General features: G+C 41.0%; 1 protein-coding gene across 1 annotated transcript; it reads left to right on the forward strand.

Moving 5' to 3' along the window:
• The first annotated feature begins 1,553 nt into the window (after positions 1 to 1,553).
• On the forward strand, positions 1,554 to 18,061 carry RAB40B (RAB40B, member RAS oncogene family). Its single transcript, XM_082213203.1, has 6 exons — positions 1,554 to 1,929; positions 13,499 to 13,559; positions 14,173 to 14,233; positions 14,561 to 14,638; positions 15,527 to 15,749; positions 16,977 to 18,061. The coding sequence occupies exons 1-6, from the start codon at positions 1,788 to 1,790 to the stop codon at positions 17,246 to 17,248; spliced, it is 837 nt and encodes a 278-aa protein (XP_082069329.1). The 5' UTR covers positions 1,554 to 1,787; the 3' UTR covers positions 17,249 to 18,061.
• The last annotated feature ends 2,383 nt before the right edge of the window (positions 18,062 to 20,444 follow it).

Below are 20,444 nucleotides of genomic sequence, written 5' to 3' on the forward strand. Positions count from 1 at the left end.
CACTTTGACCACACCAAGCTCTTGACCCTGGCTTTTCCTTAAATCTCCACCTATGACCTCTGCTTCTCCAACTCCAACAATCTCATCCAGCCAAAGGTCTCATGCTTCTTTCAATTACATGCCCATTCTTCCTTGCTGCCCCCACAACATAGGGTGAATACATATGCCATTTGTCCATTCCTTCTAATCTTTCTTAGATCTTATCTTCCACGTGGCCTTTGATTTATCCTTTTAATATACATTCCCAACTGCAACCCAGTTTTAAGTACATGCAACATTTGCCCACACATTTCTCTCTCTCAGTCCTCAGTTTCCATACTTTCTGTTTTAGATTTAAGCACCTTGGAAGCAGGTTGCTACCTGTGTTATCCATGTAATTATGTATGTACTGTACAGCGTGTGCACAATAACAGGGTATCAATAAATAACAACTGCTTCCTTTAAACTTTAAACTTGTGAGGTGTAAATCCACCCAACAATCCTGCCAGGTGAAGGGCATATGGTTTGCCACTGTTGGAGGCAGAATTTACGGTAAATCATGGTTGATCTGATTCTACATTTGTCCTTATGAATGTCATTCTAGAATAGTTTGTTAGCAGAATCATATACTCTACTGCCTCTGAGCCCTGCTCTGACATTTCGTTCTGTACGCTGCAGTTCCAGTCGTCACCCTTATCCAGAGGCCATGATTTTCTCTATTTTGTAAGCCCCAGTTCGACAGACGTGGGCTGGAGGCTGGACTCCAACCGGAGAGCGCTAAAGCGCGCTCACGCGTAACTGCACAGCAGCACATGCCTCATCCTCCGATGTGTAAACACAGCCGCGCAGCGCCCAGCGCCACAGTGACGGGCGTGCGCGCCAGCCAATGCTACGGAAGAAATACCCCAGCAACTGAATTGTTGGTGCTTGAGGGGGCGGGTGCGCGCCCGCCAATGCCTTCGGAGAGGTGGCGTTCGGAAGCCGAGCCGTACCAATGGGAAAAAAGGAGTGTGGGGGCGGGGCCCTTTTCTTCCAATGGCAGCGGCGGAGGGCGTGGCCTCGGGAGCCGCGCCCCCATGGGCACAGGAGGGTAGGTGTTGGTTGGAGAGGCTGTCACTGGGTGTTGCGCTGGGAGCGAGGTCGGTCGGTGGGGAGGCGGCGGCGGCGGCAGCGACGGCAACGGCGCCTCTCGAGGGGCTCGAGCAGCGGCGAAGAGTTGTGGCGACGGCAGCCGAGAGGGTCCCCCGTTGCCTTCCTCGGCAAGCACAGATCCTATTCCCCCGTTCCTCGTCGGTCGTGACGGGCTCTCCCCTTCTTCTCTTTCGCTGCGACTGAGCGCGCCCAGCCAGGCAGGTTGGACGGGAGCGGCCGCCTTCGGTTCTCTTGGTCGTCGGCTGCGCCAGCCTAGCTCCACGCATGCCGGCCTCGTGGGTGCGTGGCCGCGGATGGCGCCGTTGAAAAGTCCTCCTCCGCTGTCACGGTTGTGCGGGGACCTCGCGGCGCCCACTGCCTCTCGCCTCCCACTGCTGGCAACGTGAGGCGACCCCCTCCTCCTCCTCCTCTTGGCGGCAATCTCTGCTGCTGCCCCCGGCTACGCGCTCTGCGGGGCGGCTTCTTCGAACATGCCTTTGCGCCTGTGCTGCTGCTCTCCGCCGCCGCCGCCGCCGCCGCCGCCGTCCGTGACGCTCTCGGTGCCGCCACAGCTGGTCGTTGGGTGCCTCTCATGGGCGCTGGGAACTGACTCCCCGCAGGGACTTCTGTGAGGCCGAAGGGAGAGAAGGAGGAGCGGGGAGCGGTGGCGAAAGAGGATGAACCACGTGGGCAGCCCTGTGAAAGCTTATGACTTCTTGCTGAAATTCCTGCTGGTGGGCGACAGCGACGTGGGCAAAGGAGAGATACTAGCCAGCCTGGAGGATGGAGCCACTGAGTCGCCTTACGGGTACAATATGGGTAAGCAGCAACGGGGTTGTACCTGCGGCCAAGATCTAGGCCATCCTCGGTTACTTGGCAGCAGGTAGCTCTTTCTTACACCTGTAGACTGCACGGAGGAAGGTAGTGTTTGTGCAGGGCTGCCTTTTGCGATTACTGAGTCACCACAGACACCTCCCACACCTTGGCAGTTATAGGGCAGGGCTTCCATGACAGGGCATCTGCCTTCCCAGCTGCCTTGAGCTCTCTGGTAGCCTTCTTTAGAAACTGTGCAGTGGCAGGAAAGCCCATCGGCTACTGGCTGACGTGTTGTTGTCATCTGCTTTGATTATGCTTCCCACAATCCACCTTTAGGTTATTACAAATAATCAGGTTTCACACACCTCCCTTAACGTTAAAAGGTTGCCCATTCCTGTCAACTGAATTACAAGGTGTGAGCACAAATGCACAGTAAAATTTCCTTGTGAGTCAGTAAAGTTTATGTTGTCATGTAGATGTAATGGCCATGGGTCAGACTAGCTTGGTGAAACTGAGTGTTCTGTAGACTCAGCAGAGCTACAGGCAGAGGAGACCACAACCCAAAAGAACCAAAGCACATACAAGGATACAGCCAAACAATTTTATTTGGGCCTCTTAAAGTCATTTAATCCTAGTGCTAAAATGAACTGCTGCCTCCACTTTGTTTTCTTGAAATCATGACAGTGATGCTCACATTCACACCAAATTAAAGGATGCACACTAAGTGGAGGAGATTAACATTTTGCTGTGCATATATCGTTGAAGAAGAGGAACAGTGTAAGTTTGTATTTGGGGTTTGTGTTCTGTGCCAGGCCAGCAAGCTTGTGCTGTACAACTGCTTTGAGAAGTTACAAAGAATACCTCTTGTTAAATAGAGACTGGAAAGGTTTGCTATACAGGTCTTGTGCATCTTTCAGTTTTCTTAGAGTGACCATCGGGAATGCTGAGTATTGGTGGAGATTTTCATTTTTTGAAAAATTAATCACTTTTTTTAGTTCTTGCAGGTAGCTGCTGTTTTAAAAGTATAAACTATATGACCATATGCAGCAAATTGGGAAACTTTTTTTTAAAAGGTGAGGACCACATTTCCTCAGGGAACAGTAGTCTCAGGCTGCCTGCTTACTGGCAGTAGATACACTGTCGGAGGAAGAGGGGTGCAGTGGGTGCGATTCACCCTAGGTGTCATTGGCGTGGGAGGTGGCATCGCCATGCCACCCCCCTGGGATGCTCACCATGGCTGCACCCCCCTGGGACGCATGTGTGCCGCTCCGGGTGCCGGAGCAGCTAGCTCTGCCTCTGAGTGGATAGGTCTGAAGCCAAAAGTGGCTGGGGATACCTCATTCACACACATCCGCGGTGAACCTCCCTTTTAAACTCTACCTTACATCCACCAACACACTCATTCATTCATTCTCACACTGCCCCCATGCATGTACAGCTATGCACCTTCCTTTCTCAGCATCCGGAATGCTATCTCTACCTCCACTGGTAGCTCACATGGTTTCCGTGGTAGACACTGAGAAACATGCATTACTTTATCAGCACCTGACAGGGAAATGGTCATGTGATCATTTCTTCCATCAGGAGCTTGTTTCTAGAGTAAGGACCAAGGAAAACAATGTACATTACCCCAATGTAGCATACAGTGGTACCTCTGGTTGCGAACAGGATCTGTTCCGGAGGCCCGTTCACAACATGAAAAGAGCGCAACCCGCAGCGGCGTGTCTGTGCACGCGCAGGTTGCAATTTGCAGCTTCTGCGCATGACGTCATTTTGTGTTTCTGCGCATGCGCAAGCGGCGAAACCCGGATGTAACCCTTTCCGGTACTTCCGGGTCACCGCAGGATGTAACATGAAGCGGACGTAACATGAGGTATGACTGTATATCTTCTTGCTGCAAACATGGTGACTGGCTGGCCCATTTTTCTGTCTGAGGTGGAAGAGCAAATGCTTCCAACTCACCCACTGCCAAGACAAGGTGTCTAGTACTCAAAGGTAGTCAATTTATTTTGCACATGAGGCAGAAAATCACACAAGTGTCTCTCCCCTTCTCAGCAGTAAAAATACAGCAAATTAAATAACTTTCGATTTACTACCCTTTCATGACACCCCATAGCTGTCTAAGGCAGCTGTCTCTGCCTAATAGTAGAGCTGGCTCTCACAGGAGGTTAAGCATAGGCTCCGAATGGTATTACCCTAATAAACAGAGAGTGAAGAATTCACATGTATTTTAATCAAGATGATGAATCTTTTTAGCCTGCTGATATGCAAAATATTTAGAACAGTGCAAGACATCTGGACATCCGCCTAAAAGTAATAAAGGTGGATAAGGGTCTGAATTATGTTTTTTTTTAAAGGAAAAGACGAGAATAAGTATAGCACAAGATTATAATAGCACTACCAAGTGTTTCTGAAGAACTGATATGGATAGGATGAGTATTTTTGGCATTAACACTGGAACATTTATTTATAGTTCATTCCTTCATTGAACCTGACAAATGAGAGGCTCAGACCATGTCAGATGCAGCTGAAAATCTGAACCTATGCATCTCTTTAATTTGATTTGATGCAAAGCAAAATAAAAACTTCCTCAAAATATGATTCCACATCAAAAATTTAATGAGTTCATTTTTGACGATGGCTGCACCATCGAATGGCAGACTTGTCACTGACTTCAGTAGCAGCAGGATTGCACCCATGCAGTCCAGTTCTAAACATTATTCAAATGTAATTAATGGGACTAACTTCTTTGTAAATAAGCATGGAATTACAGCATCATGGTATGTGAACACCATGTTTTCTCTTCCCAGGAGAGATGGAGACTCACTTTTTGGTCATTCTTCACAGCATATTCTTATTGTAGCTATTTGCAAATATTCAGCTAATAGTTTCAGTTAATGAGATTCTTGTGAGTAGATTCAGCCTGCCATTTGAAATTGAGTCCTTCCCATCAAGCTGATCTGCCAGTTGGTACCAAATCTGCTGGTAGCTGAAAAGGTAGACATTTCAAGTTGCAAACTGCAATAGACTTTAGTTGTGAACAGTTCTAGCTTTCCTTATGTCTGTTGATAAATGGTAAAATGAACCCATAGAAATGGAGCAGTAATCATTGACTCTGCGCAAGGAAAAAAGATGATACAACTTTGTGTGCACCATTTTGCTGATAATTTCAGTCTCCTTTCAAAGTGAAACCTTTTTTTCATCTGCTTTATGCCTGAGGGGAAAATGCTGCCTGTGCCATTAAATAAAAATAATTATAACTACTTGGGGCAAAGCTGGTAATTATTTTCTGCATGCACCCATTCCTATTGGGTGCCAGAAGCCTTGAGGCATGGGACAATGGTAGGGTCAGGGTGGAGATGTCTGAAGAAGAAAAAACACTTCAAGAAATGTGCTGTGTTTCTGTACAATACGGACAGCAAATATGTACATCATACACCGCCCAGTAGAAAAGTTCATCTTAGTTATTTCTGTATCCGGAACAGTGTATTAGGGAGTAGAGAGTGTTCAAGAGATGAACTGATTCACAATGGCTCAGTTTGGATGCCATATTTGTAATGGTTTGGAGAGTCAGGAACATGCCACAAGCTCACTTACACCCTCTCCTTTCTCTGCTGAGCGCCTTCATCTGTTCCTGGTTTTCCTCATTAGAATTGATTGGTTTTGGGGAAAAAAATCTAAAGACTCTGCCTATCCCTTCCTAGGTACACACATCTAGTTTTTTTTAAGGGAACAGTAGGTGTAACAGCTATTTTTCCTATTTATTATACAGACTATAGCACTAAAGGCACTGGAAAAGAATGTGAAGCAGTATCACGCAAAGGCTAAACTGTTGTCGGGGTACATGTCAGATATGTCCTTGGTCTGTGGGTTAGAAACAAAACAAAATGGTCAGACATCACTTAGGCCCATAATGCTAAAGCCTTTTCTTCCCTAATTACCACAGTTCCTTTGTAGATGACTTGCTTTTTTGAACCTAAGTTATGTGGTAATTTTTTGACCGTTATCGGGCCTAGTAAACACAGTGCATTGTCATCAAATGTTAGACTGCATTGGCAGGTTTTTCAGGTTTAACTGTTGAGTAATGTATGGGAGAGTTAAGAAGTAAAATACACTCCTCACAGAAAGCATATTCTCCTTTTGTGTGTAATGGGTTCACACAGGTCTTTTATAATTAGAAGACTGACAATGCAATCTGGTACATGTCTATTCAAAAGTAACTCCCATTTGGTTTATTTATTATAAATATTTTAATAAATACGAATATATTATCTTCTGGCTTTTCATAAGGACCCTATGCATTGATTAAAACAATATACCATCCATAAAATAATAAAGACTAAACTTAGAACTAAACTAAAAACTAGAAGCCATACGTTAAAATATGTGGGGAAGGGTGGAGAGACAAAACCAACTGAAAGACATGGCAAAATAAACAAGGTTTTGTAGCACACTGAAATGCAAATAGATAAGTCATGAATCAGGCAGGCATCCTAGTGCTGGGAGCTTTATAGGCAGTTACTACTACTTAAAATTGTGCTAAGAAACAAACTGGGAAAGAATGCAGAGTTCTGAAAGGGAAACCCTAGATGTAATCTAGGCTGCTGCGTTTTGCACCAGCTGACGTTTGCATGGACTGAATGTAAACTACTAGAGAAATGTAAGAATCCACATCCATTGCTGTGCCTACTTTTACACCTGGCTCCACCCACCAATGGGGTGCAGGCCCCACAGGGGACCCATGAGGGAATGTGATCTTCAGGCTGTGAAAGGCTCCCCTTCCTGCAATAGGACATGATCTCACAAACTGTCAGCTTAGACAGGTATCCTTTACCACACTGTGCAGAAAGCAGGCTTCTATCCTACACTTTAAAAGCTACTTGATCATAGAATCAGAGAATTGTGGAGTTGGAAGGGATCCCATGGGTCATCTAGTCCAATCCCCTGCAATGCCAGAATCACAGCTATCATGGTATATAAAATTTGTATACGATAGAAATTATCCAAGGCAGTAATCCTGGGAGGGTCAAAGCAGGGTAACTGTTGTCTTTGCCTGGTAGCCATTATGAATTCCCAGAAGTATTCTGAGATTTTAAAAGAAAGCACTGGGCATAGTAACATAGTAACGGAGGGAGCTGCCTTATACTGAGTCCATCTGTTTCAGTACTGTCCAAATTGTCTGGCAGTGGCTGCAAAGGGAGATGATTTCTGGAAACACATGTTCCCCTCATACAAGGGGTATAGAGCCTGATAACTAGTGATTTACTGTCACAGTAAAAGTGAGCTTCCTTCTGGCAGCTGAGCACAGGCATGGGCATGCTATTCTTAATTTTAAAAATGATTTTGCTAGTTACAGCACGAAGCAAACACCTACTTGCTCCTCATTTGTTGTGCTGCGTTGGGTGTTGCAATCTATTACAGATGCAAATTGTCTCATGCTAGGCATAATTGCCAAATGTGGCAGAATTTTGGAATAGGTGCAATGAATCATGCTTAAAACGAGATAATGACTAATAGCTTATGAGCTCAGGGAAGGAAGAGAATAAAACAACAGAATTTAAGTCTGTAAAATCTGTGCACAATATTTGAAGGAAGCTCCATCCTCAAAACATGTCTGTTAACATATTTCAAATAATGGCGCTTGCATTACTGAAAGCCTCTGTGGTTGGTCTGCGGTAATTTTATACCTCAGTAACTCTCTTCTTTTTGAAATTAAACGTTTTGTGTCTATTCAAAACAACTGTTGAAAAGTCCAGTTCTTCCTTCCCTTTCTGATGGCACTTAGAGTCATAGTTATCAAAAGTAAATTTACTTTGTAATTTTTTAGTTATAAAATTATTAACATATGCTCCTAGGCCATTGTACAGATATAAGTCCCTGTTTACAGGTTCAGAAGCTATGAAGAAACAAAAGGGAAGGGAAGTGGAGCTGCACTATCTGAAAGAAGCAAAGTGTTAAAAGACTACAATAATTAACTTTAGGAGTAAGGAAGAAACAAACAAAAAAATCCAAATAGCACATCAAGACAGAAGTTTTTAAAACTGTTTCTTCATGAGATGAAGGGGCTGGTCAAAAATGTAAAGGGAAAATAGTGCTAGACATAAGAAAGAAAGCATGGGGATAAGAAATATAACCATATAGTAGAGATTTAATTAAAAACATCAGTGCTTTATTAACAGAGGGACCAAAGAGAAAAATGGAAAGCAACAGATAGAAAAAGGGGCAAAAACATGAACAGATGTAACCTTCATATCTAGTCATATTCTTGCCCCTTTTTTCTATCAGTATTCCTTCCTGTATTGCTTTATGGGAAGTTTAAACTTTTATTAACCTTTAAGAAGTTTAAACTTCATGAAGCCTGTGAAGGGAAATACCGGTATATAGAGAGGTATAAAATGACTGAAGAATTAGGAAAGAAAGCAGAAAAGAGAAAACAGAAATAATAGGTTTAAACTGAGAAACAGGAAGATCAGTGAACAAGACATTTTAGTAGTTAACACAACGTAGGCTGTAGGTCTGAACAAGAATGTTAGCTGATATTAAGAACAAATTTAGAAATCTTATAGAAATAAAATTGGCAGAACTTAGGTAGATATGTGAGCGGAAATAGAAATAAATCAAAGATAACACCAAAACCCTTTAACTGTAGAAAAGACTGAAGGTTGGTGCCAATTGGAACTTTGGAAGAGAAGGCAAAGTATCTTTTGCACAGTGACATCCAGGCAGATACAGACAATTTGAAATAAAGTATTGGTAAAGGGGAGGGAAGGACCAAACAATAGTGCTTGAAATCATTCGTATAACAGTGGCACATTGCAAGCCACAAGAATAAATTGGATTGCTAAGACAAAGCATATAAAGAGTGAAAAGAAGAGGGCTTAGAATAATAATTGAGGAAGACTTAAACGAAGCTTTTATGACACAGGAGTGAAAGCAGGAGTGGATGGTACTGTCCAGTCCCAAAGAACTGTAAAAGAAGCAGATAATGATCACCTGTACCCAAAGCTGATGAAAGTACATATAGAGAATGCTGGTGTATTTCAGAATATAATACTACTTTAGATTTTCCACAGAGCAATCTCACTAGAATGTTTGAGTCAAAAACCAGCTAAAAAGAACCATAAAAAATTAGATGAAAGAAAACTGTCACATTTAGATAAGATTAAGAGGAGCAGTTGAGTCCCCCCCCCCCCCCGATCTAAATCAATTTTAGTAAATATTGGGCCCTCACCACCACACACAATTTACCTCTTTTGTTTTCGTCAGGTGTTGTCTTATCTTGCTTTAAAAATGCTAGCTTCCCAAAGCTGGGGGGGGGGTATATGTGGACAATTTTATGACTGTTGGAAACTAGCATATTCAAAGCAAGAAGAAACAATGCTTGAAGAAAGGTATAGGTAAGAGAAAAACAAATCAATATTTACTAAAATGGGAGAGGTAATTGGATCAAGAAGATAAGCAGTACATTGAAGTGAAGAAAAAATAGAAATAGCATCAAATGTTCGAAAATGAAGAATAAGACAGTGTCCACACTATACCTTTAAAGCACATTCCCCTGTGATAGGAATTTTATGGTTTTAGATATATAGTAATGTTCATAACTGCACATACATAGATCAGTACAGGAAGGCAAACCTGGAACCATTTTGATTCCTAAACTGACCAAATCCTTTCTCTGCAAGGTTAAAAATGGAAAAGCCTCCCCATTGTCTCTTCCTTTAATCTGTGTTTGAATAAGGTGTGAGCCTGTGACCTGGCCCAGGAAATAAGTATTTTAGCATTACAAAAGAATGGCCAGGCTCCCCAGAAAATCCAATCAAGTAACCTGCTAGACAGGAGATAAACAAGGAGAAGAGAAAAACAACATTTAAATTTCTGTGATGTAGGTGGGATGTATCTGAGGGGTGGTCTTAGGTTACACCCCTTCTGTGATGTATGCATAATGTTTCTGGGGGTGGTCCTGATCTAGAGAAGGGGAATTTCAAAAGTCTTTATAAGGCCTTGCAGGCCATTGTTCTAGGTCCTCTTCCTCTCCTGCGTGTGAGGGGGGGGGTACCCTGTTGCAACAGATCAATAAAGATCAAGCTTACTAGCTGCCTTGCTTCTCAATATTCTCTGGTTGGCCTCTGTTATCTTCTCCTACCAATAGGGAACCTATGTAAGGACTCTATATGGGCTCTTGGATACCCCATAAGGGAAAAGGGCAGATTTTTATTTACAACACCCCTCCCTCAAAGAATTCTCGGTACTGTAGTTTAACCTCCAAAGAGTTTTAATTTATAGCAACCAATAACAAACTTCAGCACTCAGAATTCTTAGAGGAAAAGAATGTGCTTAAAATGCACTATAAAAGTATAGTGTGTATACTGCCTAAAGAGATACAATAAAATGGAAGGAGTAGGAGGAATAATAGAACAGGAAGAAACAGGAGGTAATGAAGAACAACAACCAACATAAATAACATTTCTGTTATTCGTTCCTCTCTCTTCTTCTGACTATAATATACCTCCTACTCCTTCCATTTTATTAAGTTACTTATTTGGTACTTAGATTTACTGAAATCATTTAGAGTTGTTTCCAGGGAACTAAAGCTTTTAAGACGGTGGTATTGGTGTACTTTTGATCATAGTCTAAACTGTTTGAAATCGCATCATAAAAGGCAAAACCCACAGCATTTCACAGTGCATGTGAATGATTAAACAATACTATCTTGCAGAGAAGCTGAAATTTAACAATGTTCTAATAGGGCATGCAGAACAACTATGTAGTACTTTGGTCAAGCTGGTGAATGTTAAATCTCGAGATCCTTGTATAATGTCATTCCTTGCTAGTTCAGAATGCTGTTGTCTAGCTGCTCTCCCTTCACATGTTGTCTTTCCTTAACTGCTACAGGACAGCCCAGTCCTCAAAATGTATTTAAGCTGGGCCAACATAATCAGTTTGTATGTGCATATTTTAATACTGAAACCAACTTGCGTCCTGTTGCTTTAGTAGAGATCCTATAACTTTTTTGATTTGCACAGAACTCATGTGAAACAGAGGTCCCACCCCTTTTGCAAATATAAATATTTATGCTGGAACAGGGAGGCTGAGGGCGTGGGCCAAGTGAGCAGAGAGGAAGGATCTGGCACTATGCGGAATTCTCTGGTCAGTTGCAAAGAACAGGCCAAGCAAGGAGAGGTGGCAGACATATTATCACAACAATCCCCATCCTCCCTCAGTCTTAGCAAGGCCTTTTGCATGTTTGGTTTTTTTAAATGTCCCAGGGACTGATTCCTCAATGCCACCTTTTCATCTTCCTTTCTTCATTCCATTCCTTCATGCAACTAGTACTGTGAGATGTGACTGACAGCTCAAAGGACTAGGCTACTAAACCCTACTAATTTGGGGTATGATGCCAGAAATAAATGTTGTTCTTTTTTAACTTTGCATGCTACAAGCTTAATGGTTGTGTAATTATACACTTTAAATCTGATAGACATACATAACTGTAGTAGAAACAGGTTATCAGAATTAAGAACTGCCCTCCATGGTTCCTGAAAATAATCAGATTGTGGTTGGACGCTTGGCAGAGTAAAATAAACTTGCCAAAACAATTACATTTAATTTCTTGACTTTTAATGATATTAACTGATATGTTTCCACACAGTTGGTTTTTGATGCTTAAGTGTAAGCCAAATAATTTCAGTTAATAACCTGCATGTTTGCCTGATACCTGTAAAACTATTAGATTGTTATAAAACAAGGGATGGAGGATCTGTTACCATGGATATTGAAATAAAATCAGATATTACTTGATTAGCTTCTTAAACAGAGGCTGAAACAATGCCAAAATTTCAACTAGGGGAGGGCTACAATGATTACTTAGTATTGGGAAAAGATGCTGCAGTGCTCTTTAGTTTCCTCCCTAAATGCTACTCCTGCCAAAATGAAAAAAATGTGAATATGGAACTATTTGTCTGCCTTGAAGACAGCCACTATCTTCTTCCTTCCTACCCAAGCCCTGTAGCTCTCCGTGTCCAACAGAAAACATGGTAGTTTTATGCAACGTGTTAATTTAATGTAGATAAATTAATGCAGATTAGCCCCTTGCGTAGGCACTGTTAATCCATACTAAGAGACTTAATTAAATGCAGCCTGTTTGGAGCAAGGTTAAATGTAAATGAGCAAACAACATTTTCTCTTTTTTTAAAGAGTATCTACCCAAGACCTTAGATACTTTTTGCAGAGGATTTGTGCCTGTTTGAAGAGAGATACATTTATACAATGTGAGAATAGGAGAAACCAAGTACAAAGCCATTTATCACGCATAAATATCAGAATGTGATATGGAAAGAAAATTATATAAGCTATTACAATGTAAGAAGAAAAATGGAAGGCTTGGCTTTTGTATTTTATTGATTTTAATGATTTACAGTGGCAAAAAATATACAAATCTGAAGATACTTTTATGTAGTCTCTGGGGTCTTTATGAATTCATGAAACCAGATTTTGTCCTTCAGCACTGGACAGGTAGTTTTAAAAATGTGATAGTCAAAGTACTATAAATTATAAACATTTTAACAAGCAGATAAATTAGAAGGTTACATTTTGAGTGACTGTGTATCAAAATCTATGGGTTTTAAATATGCAATTATTACCCCAGCCTGCCCCAAGAGTTTACCTAAGTGTCTCATATGAGCCCTTAATAATCCCTCTCTGTCCCCTGACCTTTACAGGAGGAAAAAAAGGGCCACTCTACTGCTATAGAAGCCCTATGTCTGAAATTCTGACTCAGTTGCTAAATAAGCATGCAGACAGAATAAAAATGAGTAGTCATCTTGTTCAGAATCGGGGGAGAGAGAGGGGAAAAATTGCTACAGGGAAGAAGAAGAAAAGTTGTTTCCTAAAATAAAGATTAAAAAAACCCAAGACAAAATAAAAGGCGATACTGAAACAGCAGCATATTGTGTAGCTAGGGTACTGGTGGGTAGCCTGGTTCTATTTTGTTGTTGTTATTAAAAGAACTACATATGCATTCCTCATCTACAATTGCAAAACTGCTTTAATGATTGGAAGTAGGAGTCGATTGCTTAATCCAGAGATGTCATTGGCACAAGCCAATAGGTAGCTGAAGTATGCAGCATTTTGGACAATTCTATTAAGCCCTAGAAATAATCAAGTGCAGTGCATAACATGTAATATTTCTCCTCTGAAAGGTTTTTTTCACATATAGTTTGAAGCCTGTACAACGAACACTGCAAAAGCAGTCTGACTAAAGCCCTCGTGGATAATCTTAGTAATAATAAAGTACACATGCTATACTACCCACCACCCATTGCCCTAAAAATCTGGTGCCCATTTAAAAAATGGGGTGGGGGCATGGCTGTCCCTAGCAGCTTCTGCATGCAAAGTGAGTGCTTTTCCACTGGCCCTTCCCTATATATTGGACTTTTTTTAAAAAAACAAAAATGGGTTGGTACTATTAAAGTGATTTAACATAGGCATTTCTCGCTTGGTCGCTTTCTAGAGTGAAAAAAATAGGCATGCTTTTAGTATTTTGAAATTCTGCCTTACCTCCTCCCATTCCTAGGTATTGATTACAAGACGACAACAATACTCCTGGATGGCCGTCGAATAAAGCTGCAGCTCTGGTAACTTTGCATTATGTTCTCTGTTTGGATTGTGCCACTGTGCTTTGAAAACAGTTCATAGTGGACGTAATACTGCTTGGATGTGATGTCATATTTACTGTAAAGTTGACTACAAATATTTAATTCTTATAACAGTTAAGAAGAGGTCATACTACCCACTAGCCTTTTGTACTAAAGAGCTATAGTTGAGGACAAGGGAGCAATTGTGAAATTAATGGGTTTCTCTGTATACGTGCAAGAAGCCTAAGTAATATTAAATGATTGGTGAATATATTATAGGAGTACATAATCACCCATGTAGATTCAGTGAATGATCCTGCTGAAATGCATGATGTCCATGTGGTTTAGTGGTTAAAGTACTGGACTCAGACCTGGAAGACTAGGGTTCAAATTCCCAGTTACCCATGAAGCTCACTGGGTGATCTTGGACCAGTCTCTGTCTTTCAGCCTCACGTACCTAACATACCTAACCTGGACTGCTTTTCCCACTAAGGCAAAGGGTAGAATACTAATAAAGAGAGCAAAATAGAAAGACCAGATAAGAATTCAACAAGAACACTGTTATTCAGAATGGAAAGGTCTATGTATTTTTAACTGTATTTTACCTCCACAGGGACACATCTGGGCAAGGCAGATTCTGCACCATATTTCGTTCCTATTCCAGAGGGGCCCAGGTAATCACAATTCTGCCATCTCTAAAATATGTCACTGTAAAGAATTAACTAAAAAGAAAAGAGCTACAATAAGGGGTGGGGGAACTATACTTACTTATTGTACTACTTGCTTTCAAGAATTGTTATACAATTTGTTGCTGCTGAATAAAGGGAGCATCCTTTGAGTCACCAGAAATAAATTATTTTAGAGAAATGTTCAGATTTGTTAAGTCCTCAGTCTGCTCCTCTTTTTCCTGGTTAAATAAAGGAATGGTTACACAAAATTGTGTGATGTACTGTGTACCTTATATATGTGTCAGGCTGATCTAATCTTCTTTATTCACTCAGGGCGTGATATTGGTATATGATATTACAAATCGCTGGTCATTTGATGGCATTGATCGATGGATAAAGGAAATAGATGAGGTAAGACACATATCTGAATGTTTCATATAATGCCTAAGAAAATGATTGAACTACACGATGACTGAATGAGATGGCTAGAATGTGGGTGGCTGAAAACTCATAACAAATCCACTTGAAGGTGGCCTAAAACCCATTTGAAAGAGTTTGCAGTAGCAGGGAGCTTTCTTTTCTGCCATCAAAAGACTGTGTCACCTTAGAGTTGCTGTGGGTGGCAAATGGATACCTAACTGCATGTCTTGACTATCGAGGGAAGTAATTGACAGCTTGCTGTGACATGTGAGACATTTTGCAGATAAAATTGCTTATATCCTGTTTGCCTTAAAGTCATTCCCTTTCTCAAACACTATATTTGGATTTGGATGACACCAACTCTTGTCCAGTTCCTGATCTTCCTCATAACATGCAGCAGGTGGCCTGTCAGATGATTCCAAGCATTCCTGGTGCTTATTCTACCTTGATCAATAGCAGTTTGACTTCTGGCTTGGTTTTCAAACTGGGACTGCTGTAGTTGCCTTGGTGAATGATTTCCATCTTCAGTTGGTTGTGGTAACTCTATCAGACACATTTGATATGATCGACCAGAAAGTTTATTCTTGAAACTTTTACATACCCATAATTCTATGTTGAAGGGTTGTTTTTTTAAAAAAAATAAAAATTCTGCAACTTATATTTGGCAAAGCAGTACATTTTTTTACCACCTGCTGATTCTGTTTGGTTATTATATTTTCTTGTATTGGGTTTTCTTGATGGAATCCACCTATAGCACAGCACTATGGACAAAGGGAATTAAAGAGTTTGTTGTTACTGTTGTTGTTAATAATCAGTATTTTGTTGAAGAAGAGGGTGAGAGACTTCTAAGCTAACATTTTGCTGTCTATCTTTACTTAGCATGCTCCTGGTGTACCCAAAATCCTTGTTGGCAACCGCCTGCATCTGGCCTTCAAGCGACAAGTATCTACTGAGCAGGCACAGGCCTATGCTGAAAGATTAGGCATGACATTCTTTGAAGTAAGCCCACTCTGTAATTTCAACATCACAGAGTCCTTTACGGAACTTGCAAGGATTGTGTTAATGAGACATGGAATGGACCGGCTGTGGAGGCCAAACAAAGGTAAGTAACACAAAATCATTTGCTTTATTGCAGCGGGGCGTCTAACTCATGAGCCAGCTCTGGGCCAGCAAGCCACAGGAAGTGGTCCACTAGCCCCATGAAGCTTTTATCTCCTCATATCAGTGTTGTGACGCTGAGCACAAGATGAGGAGCTAATCTTTAAAGAACAGGCAGAGAGAATTGAAAAGGAATAGGAAGACTTTTGCCCCACTCAAAGAGAGAGTGAGAGAGTGAGAGAGTGTTGTGTATGTGTTTGCGTGAGAGAATGCTGTGTGCTTGCAGATGTGGTGAGTGTGGTGTATGTGTGTGTGTGAGAGAGAGTGCTCTGTTTGTGCACACATGCAGCATAAATTTACATTGGCCGGGCTGGGGAGCTATGTTAAAAAACTAATGGTGTTGAGCAGTATGCAGGTTGTAGATTAGCCACCCTGCTGTAAACAGTATGACAATTGAGCGCCAAACTTGGGAGCACCCTTCCTCCCCACTTGCTTCCCTTGTCTGCTTTAACCATGCTTAGCATTACATCTGTACTAGTACTGGACATGGTTAATATTTACAATTTCCAGAGAGTGAGTCATGCTAGTCTCTTGCAGCAAAAACAACAGAGTCTTGAACAAATTTATCACGGCAAAATCTTTCACTTCATCAGATGCACAAAGGAAACCGGTGCTTCATATTACCTCAGGTGTGATGGATATTTTGGAAAGGCTTATAAATTGATAGCTCTCCTTCTCTAAGGTGGAAGGAAGGAGAATTTCTACCCCTAAATAATTTGAATAAGTACCTGCAAGCTATACATGGGTTGTTAGACTAAAGAGGTGACTAAAGTGGATGTTCAACGTTTACCTATAATTTACTTCAGTGGGCCCCTGGAATTATGCTGCCATCTAGAGCTGGAGGTTGTAGTATTGCTTCAATTTAATTTATCTATTTATTTATTTATTTATTTATTTATTTGGCTGTTTTTCTTTTCAGGGGGAGGGTTGTGTGTTGTTAGAATTTTTTGTATTTTCTTCTTCCCCATTTTCCTCTTGTTAAATCGTTGCAACATCACCTTTATTCATGGAGACAAGCCATAGTTATGGGGATTCAAGGTAGAATTAGGAAGGAACTTCAGAAGCAGTGAAAAGAAACAGAACCCGAGAGCTCTGAAAAATACAGTGAAGTCAAAGCTGTTATGTCATGTTATGACTAATCTTAATTCATGTTTTTGTTTCTTGTTTTAAGTCCTGAGTTTGCAAGATCTTTGTTGCCGCGCCATAGTTTCATGCACCCCAGTGCACCTTGTGGACAAACTTCCACTCCCTGTTGCCTTAAGAAGCCATCTCAAATCGTTCTCTATGGCCAATGGACTTAATGCTCGGATGATGCACGGACGTTCCTACTCTCTCACTGCCAGCAACAACAACAAAAGAAATAGTCTGAAGAAAGCCAAAATTATCCGTCCACTCCAGAGCCCTCCGAAACACTGCACCAGAAATAGCTGTAAAATCTCCTAAGCCTCTGCTTGGAAAGGTTTGGGCCAGAGCCTTTAACACAAGGACTCATAGTCAGGTCTGTTGTATGTATTGCATTACAGAAACAGAACAAAAAATTTGCTATTTTAGAGTCATTTGTTTTAAATAATGCTGCTTCCAGATGTGTGATGCACTCTGTGCAAACAAAGGGATGTGAAACTTTGCTGTTGGGTTTTTTATATATCATTTTTTTGATGTGCATGAAGACTTTGTGTGTTTTATAAAGGGAATAATTTATCACACTACTCAGCTTTTGATGACACTAAATCTCAGAAGTGAGTTGTTTTAATTGCTCAAATATTGTTTAATCACTACATTTTATTAGCAGTTAAATAGGAATCAGTGTCAGTCTGTAGATGCAGGCAGTTTTTTAAACCACAATGTATTGTATACATTGTAAAAGCTACAAATTCTGTAGTGAAACAATTATTTGTGATGTTGCAGTAGAGCATCTGAAAATGGTTTTGTACTGTTTCCTCAGTGATTTTGAAGCACTGCTTTGAGCTACCAGTGTGTAAATGCAATATACACAAGATTTTCTCCCATCCATGTATAAAATATTTGATAAAAGTTTTGCTATGTTGTTTAGGGATTAATCTGTGGTTTATATGCTTATTTTTCTGGTAAATCTACATTTTTGTAATGGATATTCTAGTGATCAGTTATATTGCAAAATAAGCCAAAGACATCAGATGTATTTGCCACATAGCAGTAAGAAAAATGTGATTTGAAAAGCTGCTTTATCGGGGAAAGGACGCTATTTAAAAATAAAACTCTTTTTAAAAGCTCTAAAAAGTGCTGGAGTGGTTTTTCCTAGTTAAATATTTTCCTGGTCTCCCAAGACTTGAGGTAATGACTTTCATTTATAATTTGTTCAAGACTTGATTAAAGGGTCATCTCCTACCAGTTTTATCTGTGAAGTCAGGAAGATGCTTTTATTGAACAGCTGCCCAGAATGGCTGGGGCAACCCAGTGAGATGGGTGGCGGCAAATAATAAACTTATTATTATTATTATTGGCTGATAGTTGGTTTTTAAGTAAACTGGGGATATTTTTCCACTGCTGTGCTGTTCTGTTTTCAACTTACTTTGTTTTAATATGGTTTTGCTTTTTATTTTATACTGTACAGTTTGATTTGAACTGAAAACATTTCTGATGGTGTATTATTTTATTTTTTTACTCTGTTTTTCCTTTACTGGGCAGAGTTCTCTTAAGAACAACTGCCCCCTGTTACCCCCTTGGTTGCCCCCACCATCTTCCAGGTGAACAACCAGACACCATCAATAACACCTGTTGTTTCAGAGCTGCTACTGCAAGGGCAATATCATCTGCCTATGAATCTTAATTTATTATTGCAATCTACTATAGGAACATAAGATGCTGGACCAGACCAAAGGCCCACCTGTTCTCACAGTGACCAATGAGATGCCTCTGGGAAGTCCACAAGCAGGACATTAGCACAATAGCACTCTTCTTCACATGTGCTCCTCAGCAATTAGTATTGAAAGGCATACCACCTTATGATACTGGAGGCAAAAAAGGCCATTACATTGATAGAAAAATTATGGAGAATAAGGCGAAGTTAACTCTTAAAGTCATCCAAGTTGGTGGCCATTGCTACATCATACAGTAGCTAATTCCACAGTAGCTAATTTTAATGACCCTTTTTGTAAATTGAAAAGCCCCAAGTGAAGTAAGCTTTCTGCATAGAGTTGTTCCAGCCCCTTGATCTTATTGGTTTCTCTTTTCTGCATCTTTTCCAGCTCTGCAGTATCATCTTTGAGATGAGCAAGATTTCAAGTAGTACAACACACACGATTTACACTTTCACTGAGTTATCCACCACAACCTCAAATATATTTCCTGCTCAATCACCACCGGTTCAGTGTAAATGAGAAATTAGGGTGCTGTTGTTTTTTTGCTCTAATATACATCACTTTACACTTGCTTACACAGAATTACATTCACCATTTTAATGTCTATCCAGTCTGGAGAGATGGTCGCGAGTTCCTAACAATCCCTTTTCGTTTTTACCAGCCTACACAGTTTGCTGTCATCAGCAAAGTTGTTGACCTCATTGCTCACCCCCAATTCAAGACTGAATGTCTTAATTGGTACCCCTAGGCAAAGGTACTCAGAGCTTTTCTTCTCTTGTCTTTTTAAATTAAAAAACCAAAACAAATCCAGCCTTTAGCCCTCCTAGAAAGTAAGTTATGAAGCAAAATAGGCAGGTACCCAGTTTCTGTGAAATGAGCCAACCTGGCTGCTCCTGCCAGTCAGTATTTTTAGCCAATGAATGAAGTCAAAGCTGTGATTGATAAGTGATTTGTTTGAAAACCAGCAATAGGAATTCCTGGAGTCGGCAGGATCCGCTGTTTCTCTGTCTCATGTTTGAAAAGCAGTATTCAAAAATAAAATTATTGCCAAGCATAAGCAAAATACACTTGCCAAGCCAACACACCACACCTCCATGTCACTTCATGTTCCTAATTGTGAAAGTGCTTGATGAAGAAGAAAGGGAGGAAATCATTTCCTAAGCACAGTGAACCACAAATGAAACACCAGAACAGAAATTGCAGTACTGTGTTGTTGTTGTTTAGTCATTTAGTCGTTTCCGACTCTTCGTGACCCCATGGACCAGAGCACGCCAGGCACTGCTGTCTTCCACTGCCTTCTGCAGTGTGGTCAAACTCATGCTGGTAGCTTCGAGAACACTATCCAACCATCTTGTCCTCTGTCGTCCCCTTCTCCTTGTGCCCTCCATCTTTCCCAACATCAGGGTCTTTTCCAGGGAGTTCAGGGTCTTTTCCAGGGAGTTGTAGTACTGTATATGGTAGTATATACCATATATTACCAGTGTGTTATTGAAACCAGCAATGTCCTTTGATTATATATGCCTTATGAAAAATCTGTGGTCTGAGCACTTGAAGGTTTATTCCACAGCACATTGTCTTAAGCACAGCAACATGTGAAGCATACTGTTATAGGTCTTTAGATGCTAAATGCCCAGGTTTAATATATGTTGGAATATAATTAGAACTGGGATCTTAAAATGTGTATTAGGTTCTGCAGACACACTTCAAAGCTCCTGACACTAACATGTGAGAAGCTTAATGAAGGCAGACCCTGTGTGCTAAGTGGGTGCCAGCCATGGCTAACCCTGGAGAATCAACAAGTG

Source organism: Podarcis vaucheri (genome assembly GCF_965113315.1).
Source record: "Podarcis vaucheri genome assembly, chromosome: 2".
Lineage (NCBI taxonomy): Eukaryota > Metazoa > Chordata > Lepidosauria > Squamata > Lacertidae > Podarcis > Podarcis vaucheri.

Excerpts from the sequence above, each read along its gene's own strand:
- RAB40B (XM_082213203.1), top strand. The coding sequence starts at position 1,788 with ATGAACCACGTGGGCAGCCCTGTGAAAGCTTATGACTTCTTGCTGAAA. Across the intron at positions 13,560-14,172 it reads CGAATAAAGCTGCAGCTCTG|GGACACATCTGGGCAAGGCA; the intron begins GTAACTTTGCAT and ends TTACCTCCACAG. Across the intron at positions 15,750-16,976 it reads GCTGTGGAGGCCAAACAAAG|TCCTGAGTTTGCAAGATCTT; the intron begins GTAAGTAACACA and ends TCTTGTTTTAAG.